General features: G+C 39.9%; 1 protein-coding gene across 2 annotated transcripts; it reads left to right on the top strand.

The window, feature by feature from the left end:
* The first annotated feature begins 5,940 nt into the window (after positions 1 to 5,940).
* Positions 5,941 to 17,955, top strand: lman2 (lectin, mannose-binding 2). Of its 2 annotated transcripts, none has more exons than XM_088294544.1 (8): positions 5,941 to 6,367; positions 7,424 to 7,542; positions 9,144 to 9,261; positions 10,860 to 10,939; positions 12,487 to 12,648; positions 12,725 to 12,839; positions 14,699 to 14,818; positions 16,139 to 17,955. In XM_088294544.1, the coding sequence occupies exons 1-8, from the start codon at positions 6,232 to 6,234 to the stop codon at positions 16,297 to 16,299; spliced, it is 1,011 nt and encodes a 336-aa protein (XP_088150670.1). In that variant the 5' UTR covers positions 5,941 to 6,231; the 3' UTR covers positions 16,300 to 17,955. The 2 variants fall into 2 exon arrangements, with proteins under 2 accessions (XP_088150670.1, XP_088150669.1); XM_088294543.1 differs by lacking the exon at positions 10,860 to 10,939 and adding an exon at positions 10,725 to 10,807 and having other exon boundaries at positions 5,944 to 6,367.
* Positions 17,956 to 23,690: the final 5,735 nt, after the last annotated feature.

Raw genomic sequence — 23,690 nt, 5'->3', positions numbered from 1 at the left:
TGAAGAGTATACTTAAATTGTGATTATCTTAAAATATTTTCTATTTTAGATATCTGGTCCATGCTTAACACTGATTTTCTTTTTCAATCCATCAATGCTTTTATTAAACAAAAAATCTAGGTACTTTTATTATCATGGCTTTCATAATATTGAATAGTACAGAGTGGCTCGTGCTGACCTGAGCAAAGGCATCAATCTAGCCAAGGCAAACTACAAGAGGAGGCTGGAGTCCCACCTTGCCAGCAACAGACCACAGGAGGTGTGGCAGGGTCTACGGAGCATCACCAACTTCCGAGGCAGCAGCACGACCTCAGTAGACCTGAGTGCATCGCTGGCAGAGGAGCTTAACTGCTTCTTCGCTCGCTTTGACTCGCCCCAACCGTCACACCCCCGCACTTCATGCCTCAACCCCCCCCCCACTCACCGTAGAGGAACACGATGTGAGGCGCGCGCTCCTGGCTATAAACCCCAGGAAAGCTACTGGACCCGACGGAATACCAGGCAAGGTCTTCAGAGCATGTGCCCACCAACTGTCACATGTTTTCTGCAGGGTCTTCAACCGATCCCTGGCTCAAGCAGTCATCCCCTCCTGCTTGAAAACTTCCACCATTATTCCTGTCCCCTGACTGCCGTCCTATTGCTCTCACGCCAGTCATCATGAAGTGCTTCGAGAGGCTGGTTCTCCAGCACATCAGGGACTGCCTTCCTCCCACTCTGGACCCCTACCAGTTTGCATACCGGGCAAACAGATCCACTGAGGACGCCTTCGACACTGCTCTGCATGTTGTGCTGGGCCATCTGGAACAACAGCAGAGCTATGCAAGGATGCTCTTTGTGGACTACAGCTCGGCATTCAACACAATCATCCCGGACATCCTCGTCGCCAAACTGGACATTCTCGGCCTCCCTGCCCTCACACGCATCTGGATTAAGGACTTTCTGACTAACAGACCCCAGACTGTGTTGCTCGGCCCCTACACGTCCTCCACCCGTACGCTGAGCACCGGTTCCCCTCAAGGATGCGTGCTGAGCCCTCTCCTATACGCCCTCTACACCTACGACTGCAGCCCGGCCCACGGTAACAACACCATCATCAAGTTTGCTGACGACACGACAGTGGTCGGTCTGATCACGGAAGGTGACGAGACAGCCTACAGAGAGGAGGTCCAGAGACTGACGGCTTGTTGTGAGGACAACAGACTGCAACTCAACATTGCAAAAACAAAGGAGATCAACATCGACTTCAGGAGGAACAAGACAGCGCCGCCCCCCCCCCCTGCATTGAAGGCGTGTGTGTGGAGAGGGTCCACACGTTCAAGTTCCTGGGAGTACAGATCTCCGATGACCTTTCTTGGACACACAACACCACAGCAGTGGTAAAGAAGGTCCACCAGCGTCTGCACTTCCTGAGAGTCCTCAAGAAATTCAACCTGGACAGGAAGCTGCTTCTGGCCTTCTACCACTCGTCCATCGAGAGCCTGCTGACGTACTGTGTCTCCACCTGGTACAGCGGCTGCACTGAGGCGGACAGAGTGAGGCTCCAGAGGACGGTCAAAACAGCGAAAAGGATTATTGGCTGCCCTCTCCCCTCACTGTCGGACATCTACACCGCCCAGTGCCTCAGCAGGGCTCTCAATATCGTGAAAGACAATACCCACCCAAACTCACACCTGTTCGACCTGATGCCCTCTGGCAGGCGCTACAGGTGCATCAAATCAAGGACCAATAGACTGAGAAACAGTTTCTTCCCAAGAGCCATCTCCATTCTAAACTCTCACACACACACAACAACCACCCTTACTTTGCAGAACAGCAACGTGATGTGTTTTATATACCCTATTCAGTATTATTTCCCATTGCACTAACTATTCTCTTATTTATCTCATTTATATATTTATCTGAATTATTGTTGTATTGCACTGGAGAGGGGAGCTCTCTAATCTCGTTGCACACTTGAGTACAATGACAATAAACGGATTTCTGATTCTGATTCTGAAAGTAAGACCAAATGCTTTTTATTTTTTTTTAAAAAGTGGGAGAGACTGGCCAATTGACCTTGTATTGAATACTCATTTGTTTTTCTTGTTGTGCAGGATTGATTGAAGCATAGCTAAAAGCTTTGCACACAATTCAATTCAGCTCAAGTCAAAATTGAAATACAGACCAATCCTCTATTTTTGTTCATATTTTTGATTCCAAAGAAGTCATTGCCTCACCAGTCATGAACCATGACGCAATACAAAAACATACGTCAAATTGGAGTTCAACACTCACAAATCCAACATGAAATGGCATGAAATCACAGCCAGGTCCCTCGAAAGCAGTGGTGATGATCCGTACAGCCGGCGCCGTTACTGAGTTCCACTTCATGATCAGGCCTCGTTCCGTGGCACAAATTGGTGAGTCGAGTTGGGCACAACGGCCACCAATCGGGGAGGAGCAGTTGGAGATTGTTGGTAAAGGACCAGCACACACAGATGACAGAGACAATAGAATTTGACTGCCAGGAAATCAGAGGTCATAACATGTGACTTTGAGCAAAGGGGAACAGATTTGATCTACTATACAGGTGCTTCAGCACTCCCAAAAATGTGCAACACATCCCTCATTTTTTTTCAGCCCGGTTTGGGGTTTCAAATTAGCGTTAGGGGGTCAGAATGCAGTTTCAAGAGAGGATTAAGATTTCATATTTTCAAAGAAGGGTATTCAAGCTCTGTTAATGGTTTCAAACAAGGTTTTGATTTCAAAGTTTCAAGATGGGTTAGGGTTGCAAACAAATTCAAGTTTCAAATTAGTGTTGTAGTTTCCGGTGAGGGTTTCAAGCAATGTTTAAGTTTACAAAGTAGGTTTTTAAGCAGAGGCAGCATTTCAAAAAAGGGTCAGAGTTTCAAGACAAGGTTATAGTTTCAAATTAGTCATTTGAATTAAGGTTTAAAGAATAAGTTATGGTTTCAAACAAGGCTCGGGTTTCAAAGTGGGATTTAAAGCCGTGGTTTGGGTTTCGAACAAGAGATAAGATTTTTAAAAAGACAAGGTTTCCAGTCAGGATTAGAAATTCAAAGGAGGGTTTCAAGCAAAATAATTTTTAAAGCGAGACTTTCAATTGTTGAAAAAGCGCTATAAGATTTCTATTTTCGTTGCTTTCGGATCAACGTTAAACACACACACAGACACACACACAGTGGTGGCTAACCTTTGTGAAGTCCCCGCATGGTCTTAACTGCAGATCTTCTAGTGGAAAGCCATAAAAACTGAAGAGTGCCTGTTGATGCGGTAGCTTGCAGAAAAGCAGTGAGTCACTTGTTGGAGTCGCGCTGACATTTATCATGTGTCTCTGGACAAGACTGAGAACGGTCTTTGGAGACCTTTGTGGATTTTTGGGCTCAGCACCCATCAAGGAATGTTGCACATCTTTTTTATGTTATTTTTAGAGTTTCAAGTTGGAGAGGGTTTCAATCAGGAACGATTCTGGACCAACTTTACTTGGGGGCCTGGGCTGCGGGCAGAGGTTTTGTCAGGAAAGAATGAAGTCATGTACAATTTGGGCATTCGACTCTGAGCAGAGAGCATATAAAGGTTTACAAAGAAATAATCAATTACCGTGACTGGACAGTCGGCTCCAAATCGCTACCTTTGGGCAAATTCATAACTTATATTGCCTACCTGATTCTACCGTGAATCACTTGTGTGTATTGTATTTTTATAAAAAAAACAAAAAACAAGAGTACCTCCTATAAGTGAAGTCATGAAAATCAAAATTTTACTTTGCCGCCCCACATTTTGGCCAATCCCCAACTCAGCGCCAAGGCAGAAAAAGCCCTGGCGTCATGCCTGCACACACACCAACACACATGTACGCATACACACACTCATGCAGACACACAGAGGCGCTCACACACGCTCGCATGCGCATACATACAGACACTAACCCTGCTCCTGTTCAGAATGACTCTCATTTGCGTACTACTCTAATATCGGAGGTAAGCTACATTAAAAAATAATAATTCTCCCCCTCTTCCACAACCGACTGGAGAAATATATTAAATATGATGTGCTCCAGGCTGGACATTGGTGTTGTGACTGCAACAGTGCTCAAAAACATTATGTCACTTAAAAGTCGCAGTTTATCCTAAAGTTTCAATGAAGGCTTTAAACAAAACTTAAAGTTTGGTCTAAAAATGTTACGGGTCTGTGTCAGGATTTTAAAAACAGTTAGGTTGTCAAAGCAACTTTTAAAGCCTGGTAAATTCTAGATTTTTAATTAGGGTTGTGAGCTGAAGGGGTTTCAAGCCAATTTTTGGATTTCAAATTTAGATTTGAAAATCGATTTGCAAGTCTGAGTCAGAGTTTCATTTGAGAGTTTATCGCCAGTGTAAAGATTTCAACATAAATTCCAAGCCTGGGTTAAGCTCTTGTAAAGACTGGGTTCGGGTTTCAAATTAGGTTTAGGTTTCCAAACAGTGGCATAGATAGCGACGGTGCAACCGGTGCGATGCACCAGGGCTCAGATGGCGTTTGGGCCCCATGAAGGGAGAGGGAAAAAAAACAGCTCTCCAGAATTCCGACAGCCCTGATTTTTTTTAAAAAGATTAGCTTGAGGCGAGTCAGTAACGTTGAGTCTCGATCACCTGACAAGGAGAGTGCAAAAAAAGAAAGGACAATATTTACAAAATGAGGTTAATATTAGATGACTAAGATAGACTTCTTTTTTTTTTTAATCAAAACCAGGCACAAGCTAGCGTCCTGCCGTAATCGAGCAATAACTTGCCACCTAGCTCCTTCACTGAAGCAACATTGACCGCACTGCAGAGTCCGAGTTTCTCTGGGTGGTCAAAGGAGACTTCAGCGCCCACCCTTGCACCTGTTGCAGGGACTATTCTGGCCACTCACCAAGGACTACGATTTTACACTGCCAATGCCAATTCAGAAAGCTATATGACAGCAACTGGTGTGTGCATTATAAACCTAACCATTCCCCAGAGACATAAAACAAAGAACATGACTTTTCTTGCGCACAAGGCCCAGAATAGGAGCTTTTAATGAGCAAGCAAAGCTTCTTTTTGTTATGAAATAGAATTAGTGGGATTTAAATCAATAGAAAAGTACTTGTAACCTAGCCTTTCGCGTATATTCGGACATCTCTAAAGGTTGTAAAACAGGATATATTGTATAGGAACATTTTTGTTTCATATTGTCAATACAATACAAATCACAGTATCAGTTCTAAATTCCTGCTAATTTATATTACACCATATGGAAAGCGCTTTGTTACTGCTCAAGCTGTTGTGAAATGCGATATATGACTGAAACTGTATTGTATTGAATTGTATTGTATTGTATTGTGTATTGAATTGCACAATTGGACGATTTTCGTCAAAGTGAGTGCATGGGCATGTGCAAATACACACAAAAAATGCCAAATTATCACCTTGATATTACGCCTCTCGTTCCAATTTCAAACATATTGGGGTGTTATTACTATTCACAATATTATCCCAATTGTATTGACATTTGAGACTATTAAACTAGGCTACGTAGGCCTTGTGTTTTCCAAGTGGTCAGAGGTGCGTTTCGCAAAGCAGGTTTAGTGAAAACTCAGAGCCGGATAACCCTGAAATTAGTGGAACGTCCCTCATTTAAGGTTTAACTGACTTACGTTTTCACAAAATCTGCTTGGTGAAACGGACACCAGTTAAATCCAGTTAATAAAAAAATAGACATAAATAAATGAATAAATAAATAAATAAATAAATAAATAAATAAATAAATAAATAAATAAATAAATAAATAAATAAATAAATAAATAAATAAATCCAGTTTATTTCTCTATCATCTATTACCATCTAGTGGCTAAAACCTGAACTACAGGTTCCCTCTGATTGGCTTATATTGTGATGTGCTTGTATCCGATTGGCTTTTATATCTTGTGCATTGAAAAACGGGGTCCGTACACAAACGCCCTGAACCGGATATTTCACCTCGTAAAATTAAATTCAATTTCTCATTTACAGTCTTGAATATCAATATGTAAGCACCAAGTAAATTTTAGAAGTGGATAAGTACAAAATAAAATACAATTATTTCGCCTTGTGTAAGGAAGTACCCGAGGACACTTTCCGTGTTGGATTTTTTTTTCCGGGAGAGATTAACCGATGTACCAGCTTCTTCATCGAGTTTGCGAGTCGCGTATTTTGAAGAGTATATTTTTGTCAACAGACTTTTTGTTGCAACATGCCGAGTTTTAGAACGTTTAGCGGCTGTGTATGTCTCACTTTAGCAGCCGTGCTAAGGGCGGTGTGCGGCGACATTACAGATGGTAACGCAGAGCACCTGAAACGGGAACACTCGTTGATGAAACCCTACCAAGGTAGGAAGATAACTTTAGCTCGCTCGCTTTCCTTTTACAACTCTTGACATTGTTTTAAACGTCGTTTCTCCCCACCCACATCGTTTTTATTCGATGACATATACCCTTGAACTGCTTTGTGGTTTACCACTAATTACGGAGTTGGTTTCCAATCATTTTGTAAGCCGCTGTCAAAAGCCGTCGTTGAATTTCATTCAGACTTTTGAAACGTGAACGTGATTATATCAGGTTTGTGAGTATTTGTCATACTAAATGATCTCATACAGTGGACATAAAATAACCAAGTCTACTCTACATACCCTTGTTCAACTGTCAGGATGTAATATAAATGTTGGGCAAGACCAGAATAAAATATCTTAACTTGTTTCCACCATTAACGCGGTACCACTTAAAATAAAAAGTCAGAGCTTTAAGAGAGGGGAAGTCGAAATAATCAACTGATAATAGACACTCGGTTCGACAAGTGTCCAGGGCCTCTCATAACAGGGACTGTGACTATGTTCAATTCATTCATTGTAGTGGGACTGGTCAAACACCAACCCCATTACATTTAATGTCAAATAGGAGTCAGCATACTCCACTGTTTAAAGGGATCATTCTACCAGGGTGGTTAATTTTTCTATAACAAGCTCAATTTATGTATTCTTTTATATTAGCTTGCATCAAATTTGAGGTCAATCGCAGCAGGGGTTTGAGAACTACAGCCTGCCGACTTTTCACATTTTTGGCAAAAAGTAGCGTCGCCGCCTTTCTTTGAATCTCTCACGACTAGAACTACTGGGTCAATCTTCACAAAACAGGTATTGTTTGAAAGTTAACTCAAGAAGGATTCAAAGCATATTTTAGTAACTTCACATTTTGACCTTGGATTAACATCGCAGAATTTTAAGTGTAGTTTTATGGCAGGGTTTGGGGTTTTAAGGTAGGTTTTCAAATCAGGATTAATGTTTCAAATCGGCACACTGAATTTCACTCTTTGTACATATTTCCATCATTTTAGAGATTATTGCCATGTGTTGTTTTGTATTCACCATCCAATTGTATGCTGTATAATAGGCGTGGGCAGCAGCCCGTCCAGCCAGTGGGACTTCTCGGGGAGCACATTGGTGACCAGCTCTTACGTACGACTCACTCCGGACGAGAGAAGCAGGCAGGGATCCATCTGGAATACTGTCGTAAGATTTTTTTTTTTTTTATTGTGCTGGATATAGCTAAATGATTGGCCAATTATTTTTGCTGTGTTGTCATCAGAAAAGCTGTACTTTCTTGCGACAGGCTGGTTCCGATAGTTGGCAGAAATATAATTCCATCATCAATGATTAGTTTTAAAAATATATAATTAATAAAATAATGTCTTTTTGGTACCTTAACACTTCAAACAATAAAGATAAGCATTACTGGCAATTCAGTAACGATGCAATAACAATCATTTCTCCTTTACTATTTGTTTAACATTACAGCAGAGAGGAATTTGAAGTAAAGAAACGCATAAAAAAACAGTAACAGATAACTCTATTCTTTAGCATTAGGCCACAGATGTATGCTGTAGATAAGTGACATAATTAGTGAAGTTGCTGGCAAAACATCACACTGGTTAAAACAATTTTACATTTTTTTTGTCAAGTGACCTAAGTAAAATTTTCTAGATTATTTTTTGTACTGATTACTAGGGGTGTCCTGATTTGATATTTGCATCGAATATCGGTCAGATATCGTCTAAAAAAATTCTGTCAGATTTTATTGGACTGCATCCAAAATGTTCAATATTAGCACTCATAGACAAGCTGTCCATTCGAGAATCTGCTTCTGTTCTTGTATCCGTCAAGAGCTAGTGTGCAGAGCCCACTTGATCAAAACAACCACTCGCGTAAATGAGCAAGAGAAGATGTCAGCGGAGAAGTTTAGATAAATAAATAAAATTCACACGCGTACGCCCTGCTGTCATTCACTTGAATGAGATCCGTAGCACAGGCTCGCCTCGGTTGTCACGCGCACGACGGTCGTGGGCCCGGCGCTGGGGTGGAGGCCTCGGGCGACTGGCCTCTGTTGTGCTGTTGACTGGCTGTAGTTCGCCTCTGTATGTCACTGCAAAAACAGCAGTGGGGACTGAGCCCTGGCACCCGCCCACATGGAAACAATCTTTTTCTTATTCGATTTTAAAAAGTTTCCAGAAAACGCTGAAACTTACCCAAAATGTTCTCTTGGGACTCCTTTTGGTTGTTATTGCCGTTGGAATTTAGAACATTTGGCGTATACTTTTCTCCATCACCACTCGGTGCTGTTGGTAGGAGTAGAGGAGCACTAGATTGTGCTGTAAAAGCGATATGGTCAGCAGCTTCTGCAGCACAAATGTTACGCGGTAATCCACCATTGGTGTTGTAAATGTTGGGGCGTGGTCACGCAAATAACTCGTCATCCTCAGAACTGAGGAAAGATGCTTATTGGATTGCATGCAAGTAGAGGTCCATGATGTGGACAAATGGCGCAAAGACATGGTTCTACACGAATAAGACTCTTAAAGCAGTTATTGTTACATGAGAAATTCAGACTAAATTAGTGTTTACCGTAATCTGCGAAATTATTCCCGATTTTAGTTTATTTTGAAAGGGTATCAAATCAGCTGTCGTTCATGCCCTAGTACTTTCAGTACAGAAAATGTTTTAAGTTACCTGTTAACAAACCTAACAGGTTTTATAACACTGTAATGAAACAAAACGCAAAGTGAATTTAACCGTCTGAGGCCGTTGAAAGCTTTTTGTGATGTCTTGTTATGCAGCCGTGTTACCTAAAAGACTGGGAGATGCACGTCCACTTCAAAATCCACGGGCTGGGCAAGAAGAATCTCCACGGTGACGGCATCGCTTTGTGGTACACAAAAGACAGACTACATACAGGTAAACATTTTTTGTAGCTACTATTTGTGGATATCTAAGGTATGTTTCAAGAGGTTATTTTTAGGTGAGGGAGTTGCTCAAATGCTAACATGCTAACAGTAGTGTACCAATAGCCGAAGCCTAGTATGGATTTTTCAGCTTGCACGGTTGTCAGATACCGGAAAACTCTTTTAATGGTAATCATTTTAAAAAAAATAACCTCTTAAGTACCAGCCAGTTTTTCTGACATGTAACCACAGAAACTTCCAAATGAAAGATTGGACTCTCTCTTTCAGCACGCAAAAAAGTTTGGTTTTACCTTTTTCCATTTATTCTAATCAGCAATTGACAATGGGTGGGTTTCATCCCAATCACCTATTTTGGACCAGAAAGGAAACCATGCAGGAAAAACGTTTTTGTGAAAAGATATATTTGATGGCAACAGTGACTTTTATTCAATTAATTTTTGAATTAGTGAAGCCTCAAGCATCTTTAAAAAATACATTTTCATATGCACAATTATACGTAAATACAAAATTATACTTGTTGGCAAGTAGTTTTTAAAAACAAAATCTGCCCCCTCTCAAAACCTCTTAAGTGTCCTTGCATTATTACAGTAATAGCTTTATTTTTGTTTTTTAATGGTATAATGTCATTTTCTGTCATGTTTGTAAATGCCATTGTACATTGTGAAGAAAATCACAAGTCAAATCAAAATCGCAATACCATTTTTTCCCTAAAATCGTTCAGCCCTAGTCCTACTCTCACCTATGGTCACGAGCTGTGGGTCATGACCAAAAGGACAAGAATCTCTGATACAAGCGGCCGAAATGAGTTTCCTCCACAGGCTGTCCGGGTTCTCCCTTTGAGATAAGGTGAGATGCTCATTCTTCCGGGAAGGACTCCGAGTCAAGCTCTGCATTGTGAGGTGTTCTGGGCTGTCCCACTGGGAGGAGGCCCCGAGGACAACTCAAGACACGCTGGAGTGACTTTATCTCCCAGCTGGGTTGTGAATGCCTCGTGATCCCACAAGAGGAACTGAAAGATGTGGGTGGGGAGATTGAAGTTTGGGCCTGCCTGCTTAAGATGACATTTCCGCGACCCGACCTTGGATAAGCGGAAGAGAATGGATGGATGAGCATACAGATGTTCGTCTTGCCGACCTTCGGCCACATTGTCCGACTGTTGGCTGGATGTGTCGAGACTTTTTGACGGATTGATAAGGATTTTACGTCTTGCGCTGTGCCATTTCTAATGTGAATTGATATGATGCTACCAAATGGTATGTTAACATATAGCAATCGGTCTTGATTAAAGAACGCTAAGGTAGAACCACAACATACACTTTGGGATACATCGTGCTCATATACAACCATGCATTTCTCATTTAAATATGGTAGTAATGAACGGGTTTTCTTTGCCATTTTCCTGAAGTAGCCGCACAAGAATACTGCCGTGTCACATGCTCTCTGCCTCCATCTTAGGCTCGGTGTTTGGGAACCAGGATCAGTTTCTAGGCCTGTCCATTTTTCTGGACACCTTCCGCAATGACCAGCAAGGCATGGAAGTGAGTGTATACCGCCGACCGCCCCACCGTTGACCGCCTCCTCTGTCCTCAGGGCCTGTCTTCTCCGACCACGCCATCTTCCACGGCCTGGCGGTTTTTATCGATACATACTCAAACGATGACTCGGCCGACGTGAGTGCTGACCTTCTCGTCAGCATGCTGTCCGCCAGTTTCCTTTATTAAGTTCAAGCGCCGCTCCATGTTTTCCATTCATTTCACACTCTTGCTAGCTATTTTGGTTTAAAGCAGCCAGTTTAGGGTTATTTCTAAAGGTCCTTTTAAGACCTGTCTGAACCTTTTTTTCTTAGCACAGAGGTCGGCAACTCCCGCCTCCAGCTTAGCTTGTGGGTTTTTCTTATCTCTCTGCTGCATCTCCATGTGGCTTTGGAAAATAATGAATAATTTATTGATATCTTAGTTCATCTATCCATTTTCTCAGCCTCTTCTTCTCACGAGAGTCATGGGCTTGCTCGAGCCTATCCCAGCTGTCTTCGGACAACAGGCACGGTACACCCTGGACTGGTTGCCAAGCAATCACAGTATCTTAGTTCATCATTTTATTTGTTTTTAATCTGCAATCATTCTAAATTTGAAGATCAGAAGTTTGCGAGTTTTCTCCGGGCACTCCGATTTCCTGCCTCTTTGCAAAAACATACATGGCAAGGTTAATTGAAGATTCCCGAAATTGTCTGCAGGTTTTTGTGTGAATGTGAATTGTGGTTTGTCTTATTTGTGCTCTGCGATGGGCTGGCCTGCTTTTTGCCCAAAGACAGCTGGAATAGACTCCAGCATGCCCGTGACCCTCGTGAGGATAAGCAGGTCAGAGAAAATGGATAGATGGATATCATTGTGAAAAAAGTTGTAATAGCCACAAATTGTAAACAGCCAGCCGCTAACGTGAGCTCACAAAAGACAATTTTACACTCTTCTTATTTTTCACAGCATTATATCAGTTTTTCTTTAGCATTTATGCTTTTTATTTTTGCCTGCAACAAGCTAATTTGGAAATAAAAAATAATAAATTGCTACTTTCAAATAAAAATACTCAATGTCCTCTATATGTTTGGTATTAAACATTAAAGTGGGTGTGGTCGGGATAAGAATATGCAAAGATGGCAAATATTTCCTTCTGTCTTCATTTTAGGAGTCCAAAGTGTTTAGTGGCTCTGGGTGGTTTATTTTCTGTGGCTGAATATTTTAGATATTATTTTAGATATATATTTTAATATTATTAGCAGCTTAAAATCACCCACAGAAAGTCTGTCGAACCAGAAAAAGACATTTACTACTGTGAACAATTTGAATTTTGTTGGTAAATTGTTTATTTCTTAGAAAGATGCTGGTTTTGCTGAGTAAGTTGAACTTTTGTGAGGCATGTCTATCAAGAGTGCACTAAAAACTTAGCCAGACAAAAGATGTTATTTTGAAGCAGCCCTTTGTCTTTCAAAGGTGAACTTGACTTAAAGATTTTGACTGATTGGTATCAATATGAATCCATATAGCAAAATAAAATCATAATTTATTTATTTTTTGCATGGTCTCTGGTTTTTACCATGTTTCTTTAACCATTGCTATTTTTTACGTTGCAACACCATCTCTCAACATTACCTCCCACTTTTTAGATGAATTTAAATTGTGCATATCTCACTCTTTTCAATCAATCAACTCTGTGTCCTCAGCGTTCCTTCCCGTTCATTTCGGCCATGGTGAACAACGGCTCGGTGAGCTACGACCATGGCAAAGACGGACGCTCGTCAGAGCTGGGGGGTTGCTCGGCCGAGATCCGCAACAGAGAGTTTGACACCTACCTCGCCATCCGCTACTCCAAAGGGAGACTTACTGTATGTATTGTATGACAACCGTATTGTGGTGGAACATGGCACTCTGGTTCTTTGACTCAGTGTTGCCATCCTGCAGGTGATGGTGGACGTGGAAGACAAGAATGAGTGGAAGGAATGTATCGACATCGGAGGCGTTCGTCTTCCCACAGGATATTTCTTTGGCGCCTCAGCAGCCACTGGAGATCTTTCTGGTGTGTCTTGTTTACGGATGACTTAACTAGAAATTTTTTTGTAGTATTAGCAGAGTGAAAAATAATATGAATGAAATTTGCGTAGTCACAAGAATTAAGTTAGAATGTTTCCAGAATAAAGTTGTGACTACAATCCATTGAAATATTAAAAAAAAAAAAAAAAAAATTACAAGCATGAAGATGAAATGCCAATTTAAGAAAAAAGTAGTAACAAAAACATGAGTAAAAAATAATAGCATTTCAAGAAAACAATGTCAATTGTGCAATGTCACAAGAGTAAAGTTGTGCTGTCACTTTTTAGTAAATAAAGTGGGACCATTTGGAGAAAACAAGTAGGAACTTGACATAGAAACATCCAAGAAAAAAGTCACGTAACAAAAACTAACATAAATTAGCAACATTACGAGAAAAGAAGTTTTAAAAAAATTGCAACTAAATAAAGAAGTTACAATGATAATAATTATGTAATGTACAAAAATAAAGAATATACTTATGGAAATATAAGTGAATAACTTACAAAGTACAATTATGAGAAACTCGCGCCAATTCAGGCTTATGTAATATGAATGTTTCTAGAGTTAAGTTAAAGAAAAATAGCCGAAATATTAAAGGAAAAAAATAGAAACCAAAAAAAATCGTAACCTCACAAGAAAAAGTCGGTTACAAAAAAAAAAAAAACTTCCCTGCAATACACTACTGGTTTTGTCTCTGCTTTTAGGCTATAGGACAGAGGTATTCAATTAAAAGTCACAGAGGTCCACGACTAAAATTTCTTCCAATTAAAAGGTCCGAACCAAAGTCCAACTTCCCGAAATGTCTAGCCTATGTTCACATTTTTATATAGTTTCAATATTTAGTCATTTTCAACAGAGCGCACTTATATACTAAATATTTAGCAATGTTCCCATTAAACACCTTTGCCAGTCAAACAAATATAAGGCGTTTATTTCACATTCAAGAAAATGTGACTCCAGGAATTTAAGGGTGCCACTTCCAGCAAAAAACAGTAAAATATCTCCTGCAGAAATATATCAAGTGCTAAGCATTGAGTTAACATCTTATCAGCCTAAAAAAAACGGAAAGCCTAATTATCCAAGTAAAACAGGTCAACATGTTCAGTACACAATCAATAAAAATGGCTGTCCTCATGAAAAACTAATTCAAAATGAGCTTTGACACCACCTTTTCTTTTGAATATTTTTTTTAGCTTCTCTTAATGAGAAAAATGAGTTTGTGACTGCCCTGCCAGTGACTTAATTCTGTGTTGGAACGGAGTCAGGGCCATTGGTAGATTATTTGACACATCTGGGTTTTGTGTTTCCCTTTAAATAATGTTTGTGCAACCGTATTTAAGCACTCCTTCACAACTTCCCTATCACTGAATGTTTTTTTATGTTTCCCCAAAATCCATGATACTTTGAGTGAACATTCGTTTGCATGCCGCTGGGATGTAAACGAAAATGTAAAAATCTGTTATACTGAACCCTAAATTCGATGTTTTTGCGTGCTCTCACCTTAAACTTCTGCGGATAACTTTGCAAAAAAGGGCGGTGCGTTGTTTCGTAGTGGCGCTTCGCAATGTTGCGACGGTTTCGCAGCATATGATGCACAATATTTTGAATATTGCAGATGTATGAGTTACATATGTGACTTACATCTGCAGACAAGAGAGGCCTGGGTTGGATTTGAAAAAAAAAGTTGTACTGTTCACATTGCACCAAAAAAATCTGACACGTCACATATAGGTAAAAAAAAAACTAAATGTTTAATTTTCCTTTAGCGCGAATGTAGCCTTAGATTTTAGCAGTATACCTAATGAAGTGGGCGGTGTGACTTAACTTGAATCCTCCTTGTGGTAGACAACCATGACATCATCTCAATGAAGCTGTACCAGCTGATGGTCGAGCACACGCCCGAGGAGGAGAACCTGGACTGGACCAAGATCGAGCCAAGCGTCAGCCTGCTCAAGTCACCCAAAGGTTTGGTCGCTGGGGAAGCCGATGCCATGTGGGGCTGGGTGATATGACCTTCAACTAAAATAGAAAAAAACTAATGAAGAAAAAGCAACTGACAATGTCTTTATTGAAAACAAGCATTTCCACCATATTTACCTTACCTTAGTGTACGATCCAACTACCCCTTCTAGGGTATCTACATTATGTTGTAACGAGCGATGGTCCGTTACAACTTCATGTGACCAAGCACTGCTGCCTTTGGACTCGGGGGTCGGTGTGGGTGGGTTCATTAGCAGGACCCTTTGCACTTTACATTGATTTATGTTCAGCAATCAGTCCCAAACTCTGGCCACACATTCATCCTTTTCTTCACTGTAACTCAAAAGGGTTGCAGGATTTAGTTTGAATTTGTTTGGCTGTAGCATCAACCTTTCACCAATAGAGGACCCTCAAAGACTGTGAAAAAGTCATGCTTTGTTTAGATAGAGTAGAATGCCGATTTATAAAGACCGGAAATGTCTGTGTAGCTGACATACATGCTGCTGATGAAGCCTCTGTGCAAATGTTACGTGTGCACATATTTTTGCGGAGGTTCATTTCATCTTACTGTAACGCATGCTTTGATTTGGCGGCTGGAGATGGACGATTCAGTGCTGGAGCAAGGTAGAAGCGGGCCATCTGCCATTGTAGAGAGGGAGAAAGCTACAGGCCAAGAACACCAGGGCAGCTAAACTCCATTGGACGAGAGTAACATTAATGATGACAACGAGGACACGGTCCGTCAAGACACCAGCGTATGCCGGCATCCAGGACAGTGCAGGTACAGTCGGACCAGCCGGCGGTCTATGGAGGATTGTTTTCATGTGGGGAAACGGGGCACATCGCCCCCTACTGCCTGGTGTCAGCACCGAAAAGTCAATTTCTTTGAGCTGAATCAAAGCATGCTGCGAAGTGCGTGGCTTCACCATCCTTGCAATATACTTCATATTAGGGTTGCCAAGATTAAGTAGCCATGTTATCGTTACTATTTTTGCAGTTTTGTTAAATGAATGTGATGAAATTAACACACTGTTCAGATCAGGGAATGCTTGGTGATTTTAATCTTGCTCTGCCACAGCTCCCTGTGAGCTACAGCTAGCTTATGTGGTTAGACACAGAGCTGCGAGTTTTCTTTGCGTCAGGTGTCAAAAACTCACGCTTACAAGTTACTAATCATCGATTACGTGGCAGCAACTAACATAGACTAAAATCACAAAATAAGGACTGGGAAAAAGACAGAGAAGCGATGATGTCTTTGTTTATTCATTTGTTTTTTTTAAATGGACAATGCACTTTCCACCACAGACAACATCGATGACCCAACGGGCAACTTCCGTGGCACGCCCCTGACGGGCTGGAAGGTGTTCCTGCTCCTGCTGTGTGGGCTGCTGGGCATCGTGGTGTGCGGCGTGGTGGGCGCCGTGGTCTTCCAGAAGCGGCAGGAGCGAAACAAGAGATTCTATTGAGCGAAAGTAGCCAAGTGAGGAGCAGAGGAACACCCACTAAGGGGGAGGGAGAGCTTGTGGTGAACTGTTGAAGCACATTTTAATGTGAATCTTTTTTTTCTTTTTGTCAAAGGATTGTACAGATATTTTGGATGGAAGCACTGCATTTTTTTTTGTTTTTTTTTTAAGATTTTGGGTGAGGCAATTTTTTTGCAAGTTTAAACAGCATCTTGGCTACCACAGCAACAGCACAAACAGCAGCGCTGTCATTTACATTTTTGTTGTTGTTGAAACTCATCGGTGTTCAAAGTGAGCTGTATACGTTTGAATTTTACTGTGAGCCAAAGTGGCCATCTTTCCACCTCTTGAGTGTGCACGACTTTCATTTTTTCCTAGGACATAACACCCTCTTTAGATATGTTCAAAAGTGTCCTGGCATTGACCTAAAATGATATATTAATCATATCGTTATTGAAACTAAATGCAATTTACCCACTAAAATGCGATAATTACCTTCAACTTTGAGCAAAATGCAATCTTTCCAGCCAATTGTTCAAATAATGGGGTATAATTCTTCATGACACATAAAACATGTTCAAACGTGTGCTGTTGGTGATTTCGAATGACATTTAAATAATCACCATAGTTAAAGCTCCACTACTTTGACACCCTCAAAATGTGCCGTTTAACTTTGAGCCGCAATGTCCTCCTTTGCCTCTTAGAAGGATTTGGGTGAAGTCAATGGCTTGGAATTGTTCCCTGGGATGTAAAAGCACCTATAATGATTTTAAATGGTGTGCTGCCTTGCATCCGAAAAGGGGATTTAAGCAAACTCAGCATTGTTTGATCAAGTTAAACAGCATTGACGTCGTCATAAAGAGCCGTTTGACTTCAACTTTAAACCTAAATGGCAATCTTTGGTTTTCTGACTCAGTAAATTGGGTTTTCAATTGTTTCCCCTGGCATAAATCCACCTTTTCACATGTTCAAAACTTTGGTGGCAGGGATTGAAAGTGAGATTTGAATAATTTTAGCATTTGTGTTAAATCTTAAGACAAATGCCTCTTTGTTCAACTTTGAGCCAAAATGGTCATCTTTGGTATACCTATGGAGTAGAGAGGGTTTATAATTGCTTATAGAGACACCATCAGAAATTGTTTTTGATGCTCTGAAATGACGTTTCAATAAGCAAAGCATGATTAAGAATTCAACAAAGATGTTACAAGCGTTTTGTTTTCCACCCTTCAGGCTTGGGCTTTCAAGAGCTTGCGTGCACAAGCGGCTCAGTCATCGTTTTCCCAAGTTGTTTTCTCTCCCAATCAACTTACTAGTGGCCAATTTCGACTGCATTTAAGTTGGAAGAAGAAATTTGTATTTCTATCTCAAACAGGTGGAATCATATTTCAATGTCATGTCGGTGAAAAAATGCGCGGAAACATGATTGTGTTACTAAATTGACTTGTGTGGCTTTGTACTGTATGGTTTTTTTTTTTTTTTTGGTGACCGAATGTGTCTTTAAGGTGTAAACAAATGTTTGAGTTCGTCGTCTTCATGTGGTGTTGGTGATGGGGTGGGAAGGGTGGTGGGGGGACTTTCTTTTGCAGCAACATTGCCCCCTGTAGGTTATCACCAAACAGCACTCAGGATGGAAAACTAGAATAAAAAATGTCAACGATACACTTGGTGACGTATTTCTGCTGAAATTATTATTTATTTTTGTGGTTGTATGGTGTTTTTTTTTTTTTTTTTTTTACTTTTCACATCTGTGTCTGTTCTGAGCATGTAATAATTTCTAACCAGAACAATCAGCTCTGCTGATTGATACCAGTAAAATAGGGGCGAGCACCGGTTTGCCCTAATGCTTGTCCTATGTGTCGTGGAAAATAGAGATTGGAGGTTTATTTTTTTTAAATTTGGGGGGGGGGGTTATGTAATGGCCGTCAATTATATTATTTGGATTTTCACTATTTGCGGACCGGCGCAGTATCCTCACGTGAATACTGGGATTCCACTGTAAAGTTTTAAATTGTAGTATTATTAATATTACAAAAAAATTACTCAAGTAAAAGTACTGTTACTTCAGTATTATATGCCTCAAGTAGAAGTAAAAAGTAGACATCCACATAATTACTTGTGTAAAAGTAAAAGGTTCTACTCAGGAACTGAGTAAATAGCAACGACTGATTTTTTTGTATACTTTTTAAACGACCATTCAATCAGACAACAATACAAAATGATCATCTTCAGGCATATTAAAGTCCATCCAATCAAAATAATTAATTTAAATAATAGCTTAAAATGATCTTAAGTAAATTCAAGTACTTTAATAAATAACAGACAATACTCTATTTATAAAAGAGGAGAGGAAATGCTCTAAATTAGTGGCACTTTATGTCACCGTAGCTTTGTGCTTAATACTAAAAAAAGAATTGCCAGTTTCTGTTGATTTTTATTTTATAACCAACTATTGTTCAATGCTTGGATCTGGCATACAAACATTGAGCACGCAATATATTAATCAGATGTACATTCCTTCAATTAAAAACAGACATGCACGTATAATCTTCATAATGAATTAAAATGAGATTTTTGTCATACCTCTGGTTAGGGTTAGGTAAGTGTCCATTGTCCTATTTCCAGTAGCGCTGATGACTTTTGGAGTATGACATATTTTTGTTTATATTTCCACTAGATGCAGAAAATACACAATACTGTACTTTAAAAGTTTTTTCTCCAGACCAATATATTTGTATAAATTAATGATGACACATTATCTGCATTTGGGGCCACCAGATGACGCTGTTCAGCACCATGCAAGCTCAAAATAATTGTGAGTGGAATTGTGCTTCTTTACAGATAATGAAATATTTTATCAAGAATAATATTATGCAATGAATATATATATATATATATATATATATATATATATATATATATATATATATATATATATATATATATATATATATATATACACCTGCGTGACGTCACAACGCCATCAACTCACGCTCAGTTTAGACGGGTGGCAGTATACTGAAGTAAGCTAAGTTTGGTTTTCACCCGAAGCAAAAAGACAATAATAGTAAACCAACAACATAAATTAAGTGGATTCGTTGTTAAAAGGTAAATTTACTCCTTTGCCACTTGAGCAATAAATTGAAATTAAAAGTTTGGGACGTTTGAATGATTGGACTTCAACATTCTATTCAAGAAAAGCACAACACTGGTGAGAAGCATTTTGAACTATTCCAAGGTTTTAATTTGTAAGGCTACAATTAAAAATGGACTGTGGTCTTGAATTGAATTATAATTTATTGTGTAGGCTTTGCTGCTTGTGGATGTAAAGCGTGACTGTGTTCTTCTACAATCACTTCAGGGACATCTGTTGCTAATGTTTTTTTAACATCTGAACTGGTTTGCTTTACTTATATTTGTTGATGCTTACATATTAAAAAAAATATAAAACAAAAGGAAAAATATACTTTTAATTTTCACGGCGGTCCCTCAAATATATTTTTTTAAAAAGATGTTTCAGTGCTCTACACTAACTACTCCACTGGTAGGAGTGCACTGGCGTCAGTGACTTCCTCAGAGCATGCATGTTGATGAATAATCGTCTCACATAATTGTGGCATACTGTTGTTGTTGTGTGAAGTATAAGTTGACAATGATTCAAGTTATGGGATCTGCTAAATATTTTACTGTGAATATGAAGGTTTTTTTTGCAACAACCATTGTCGGAATGAATAAAATAGGTAATTTCTTTGACAAGTATATCATTTTAAATAAGATACGTTGTATTTTTAAAATAAAAGCAGAAATGCATTTGTTTATGTATACTCACCCCCCAAAAAATATATTATGTTTAAAAAAAGCTCTTATGATGGGTCTACCTCCTAACCTTTGTCCCCTGAGACACCCACAGCTTTACATCCTACCGAGCATCATAATCAATTAAGGCACCTTATCACTGACTGAGTGAAGGTTAGCAAAGACTTTCTCTGTTGCAGCATGAATGAAACATACTGTATGGCTGTTTTTGTTCATCACGAATCAGTATTATTTACTGATGTATGAATGAACATGAATGCATCACATTCAAAATGTAAGACCATTATTGTAATTTTCAAAGCATTTTTCATTCTCATTATCAAGACGGAACTGCACACGACGACACACGAAAACCTCTCCGTGGCGGTCTCACTCTTTTGTGGAGATGTCAGTGTCTCCATCTATCATAACTGATATGTTTTTTGTTTTTTTTAAATGCTTTTCTGTCCGCACTGACTGAACACATATAAAGGCCATTTCATATGTTCTGCATTAAGCATTCTCAAATTGCTTTGATCGCCTCTGAGAGTGTCAAAAGAGGGTGACTTTCAACCAAAACGTCTAATAAAGTGCCTTTTTTGGGGAGCATTAAAGCGTGCATATGCAAGCACGACCAAGTGAAATTCTTACTTGTGCCTTATACATGCTGAAAAAAAAGATAGCAAATGCAACTATTTTGATTACAGTCTTGAGCACTTTTAATAAAACAAAAATAATTAAAAATGTCAGATTAAGTTTAAAAAAGCTAGTTGAAATTATGTCTCCTAAAATTCCAAAGTTGAAAAAAAACTGTTGTTAAATGTTCATTTAATATATTTTTTAAATCTGTTAATAACTTATTTTGCTTTCAATAAAGCAAAAACAATTACCAAAAAAAAGAATACAGGCAAGCAGGCAGACAAACACGCAGACAGATAGATCCATAATAAGTGAATAGAATGTGACGTTCCTTTCAACTGAAAAGTCACAGCTGTGTTTTGGTGTTGTTCCTTTGTCACCGTGTTGACGTGATGTCCTTGGAGGACAAAGAATCGCTTTTTTTTTTTTTTTTTTTTTAAGAGGAAAAAGGCAGGCGGAATACTGAAGCTGAAAAAGATGATCTACGTTTGCCAGGCAAAATACTGATGATTAGCACAATGGCGTCTCAGCGCAGAGGTCGTGAGCTCGATTCCAGGATCCGACCTGCCTGTGTGGAGTTTGCATGTTCTCCCTGTGCCTGCGTGGGTTTTCTCCGGCTGCTCCAGATTTCTCCCACATTCCAAAGACATGCATGGCAGGTTGATCGAACACTCTAAATTGTCCGTAGGTATGAGCGTGAGCACGGATGGATGTTTGTCTCTGTGTGCCCTGCGATTGGCTGGCAACCAGTTCAGGGTGTCCTCAATATCTGGGATAGGCTCCAGCACCTCTCGCGACCCTCATGAGGAGAAACGGCTTAGAAAATGGATGGATGAATGTGTCCTGAGAACATTTTTGTCTCTTGGGCAACATGAAAAGACATCTATGTTTATTTTTGACATGACAATCACGAAGTCAACCAATGTAATTTCTTATTTACAAAGTCACTCAAAATCTCTCCAGTATTGAACCCGGGGGCCTTGTAACAAATGTAACGGATATGGCTCCCTTGTTGAAGTGTGTCACCAACAAGTGATGTCATAGGCTGGCACTGCGCTTACGTGTGGGTTGACTTGACTTCCCGCCAGGTAGTGGCCAGACTCGGAGGAGAGGGACGTATGTTGCTGTCTCTCTGTTTTCCTGGTCTACGCAGCTCATTTTTGTGACTCAAGCTGAAGTGCAGAAGATTCCACTGTTCATGTGTGTTTAAGCAGATCTGCTAGAGACTTGTGACCTTTTTCTTGCGAGTGTGAATAAACAATGAACATTTTTAATTGCATTTACATGACTGTGGATTTGTTTTTTTTTATGCATCTTGTAACCCAGTAGAGAAAATGTCATACTTCTATTTCTTTCAATGCACCATTTCATTTTGAAATAACATTCATCTTGGTAAGAGGAAGTGTGCATCTTCTGTGTCTAATTAACATTAGCCATCAAGAGGAATTGTGAGACTGCCTTTCAGTTCTGCATCCAAGCGGAAACGAATAAAAAAGCCAATTAAGGTGATTGCATCTCTCAAAGACGGGATATCTTAACTTTGACCAATAGTAAAGTCATTATCTCCTAAGTGGCATTCCCCACGGTGAATCAATTAAAACAATGCTCACTTCTTCGTACCAAAATAAATGTTATTTCCAAATGAAATGGTGCCCTGAAATAAATAGAAATATGACATTTTCTCTACTGGTTTACACTCTTGTCTATTTCTCTTCACCACACAGACCTGAAACGTTACAGCTTCTTCCCAGTGAGGAGTTCAGAAGGCATCCTGATCAGATGCCCGAGCTGCTTCATCTGACTCCTATGAATGCGGAGGAGTAGTGGCTCAACTCTGAGCCCCACCGCGTGACCGAGCTTCTCACCCTTTCTCATAGGATGAGCCCAGACACTCCACGGAGGAAACAAATTTGGTCTTCAGGTTTTGCAGGATCCTGTTCTTTCGGTCATGAGCCACAACTCGTGATCGGAAGGTAGATTGAATGGCAAATCGAGAGCTTCGTTTTTGTGGCTCAGCTCCTTCTTCACCACAAGAGGCCGATACTGAGTCCGCATCACTCTAGACGCTGTACCAATCAGCCTGTCAATCTCCTATTCCATTTTTCCCTCACTCGTGAACAAGACACCACGCAACTTGAACTCCTCCACGATGGCAGGATGTTGCCCCCGACTTCATGAGAGCACTCCACTCTTTTGTGACTGGGGATCATGATCTCAGATTTGGAGGTGCTGATTCTCATCCCAAACACTTGGCTGCAAACCACTCCAGTGAGAGTTGGAGATCACAATTTGACGATAACTCTAATCATGAAACAGGATGAAATGTTTTCATGAATTTAATGTTAACATTTATATTTGATTTCCTCCCATACACACACCAGCACTCATACTTCAAAATAGATGGTTACAATTTTGTGTCAATGTTTGTATTGGTAACAATAATAATACTAACAAAATGATATTTATTCATCTGAGAATTTTCAATGTCATATTGTACATGGAAAATGCAAAGACTGAAGATATTATTTTCAAATCGTGTTTTTGTTGTTGTTAGTCTTACCTTGAATATACATTGGGATCAGATCAATTCCTGGTTTATGTTTCATGGCTGCAGACTGGCAGCATCAATGTTTCAGTCGTGTTCCATGTGAAAATTGCAAAATAATGTCTTAAGATACTTAGCGTGCTGACAACATGCAAATTGCGCTTTGTTGACGTCTGCGGCACATGGCAGAAAAAAATCGTTTTTCCAACACTGGAATGATAGCTCCATTTAAATCTGTGAAATAATGTTTAAATAGAAGGAAAACAGAAGATAAAAACATAACAAGCACATTTATTCTGGAATTATTATCATTTATTGGATATGGAAAAAACATCACTATCTGCTCGGATTTTCCCAGAATAACAATGGCCATGATTTGCCGCCTGTCAACAGGCGAGGCAGTTTCACTCAAAGGCCT

This window comes from Idiotropiscis lumnitzeri, chromosome 4 (genome assembly GCF_059441095.1).
Source record: "Idiotropiscis lumnitzeri isolate Australia: NSW breed Sydney's pygmy pipehorse chromosome 4, RoL_Ilum_1.0, whole genome shotgun sequence".
Taxonomy (NCBI): domain Eukaryota; kingdom Metazoa; phylum Chordata; class Actinopteri; order Syngnathiformes; family Syngnathidae; genus Idiotropiscis; species Idiotropiscis lumnitzeri.
Note: the sequence above shows the minus strand (reverse complement) of the source record. Positions and strands in the feature narration are given on the sequence as shown.

Bases quoted from the DNA above. Each gene is read 5' to 3' on its own strand.
- lman2 (XM_088294543.1), top strand. From the start codon at position 6,232: ATGCCGAGTTTTAGAACGTTTAGCGGCTGTGTATGTCTCACTTTAGCA. The intron at 10,808-12,486 runs GTGAGTGTATAC...CTGTGTCCTCAG, and splicing joins ATGACCAGCAAGGCATGGAA to CGTTCCTTCCCGTTCATTTC. The intron at 14,819-16,138 runs GTTTGGTCGCTG...TTTCCACCACAG, and splicing joins CCTGCTCAAGTCACCCAAAG to ACAACATCGATGACCCAACG.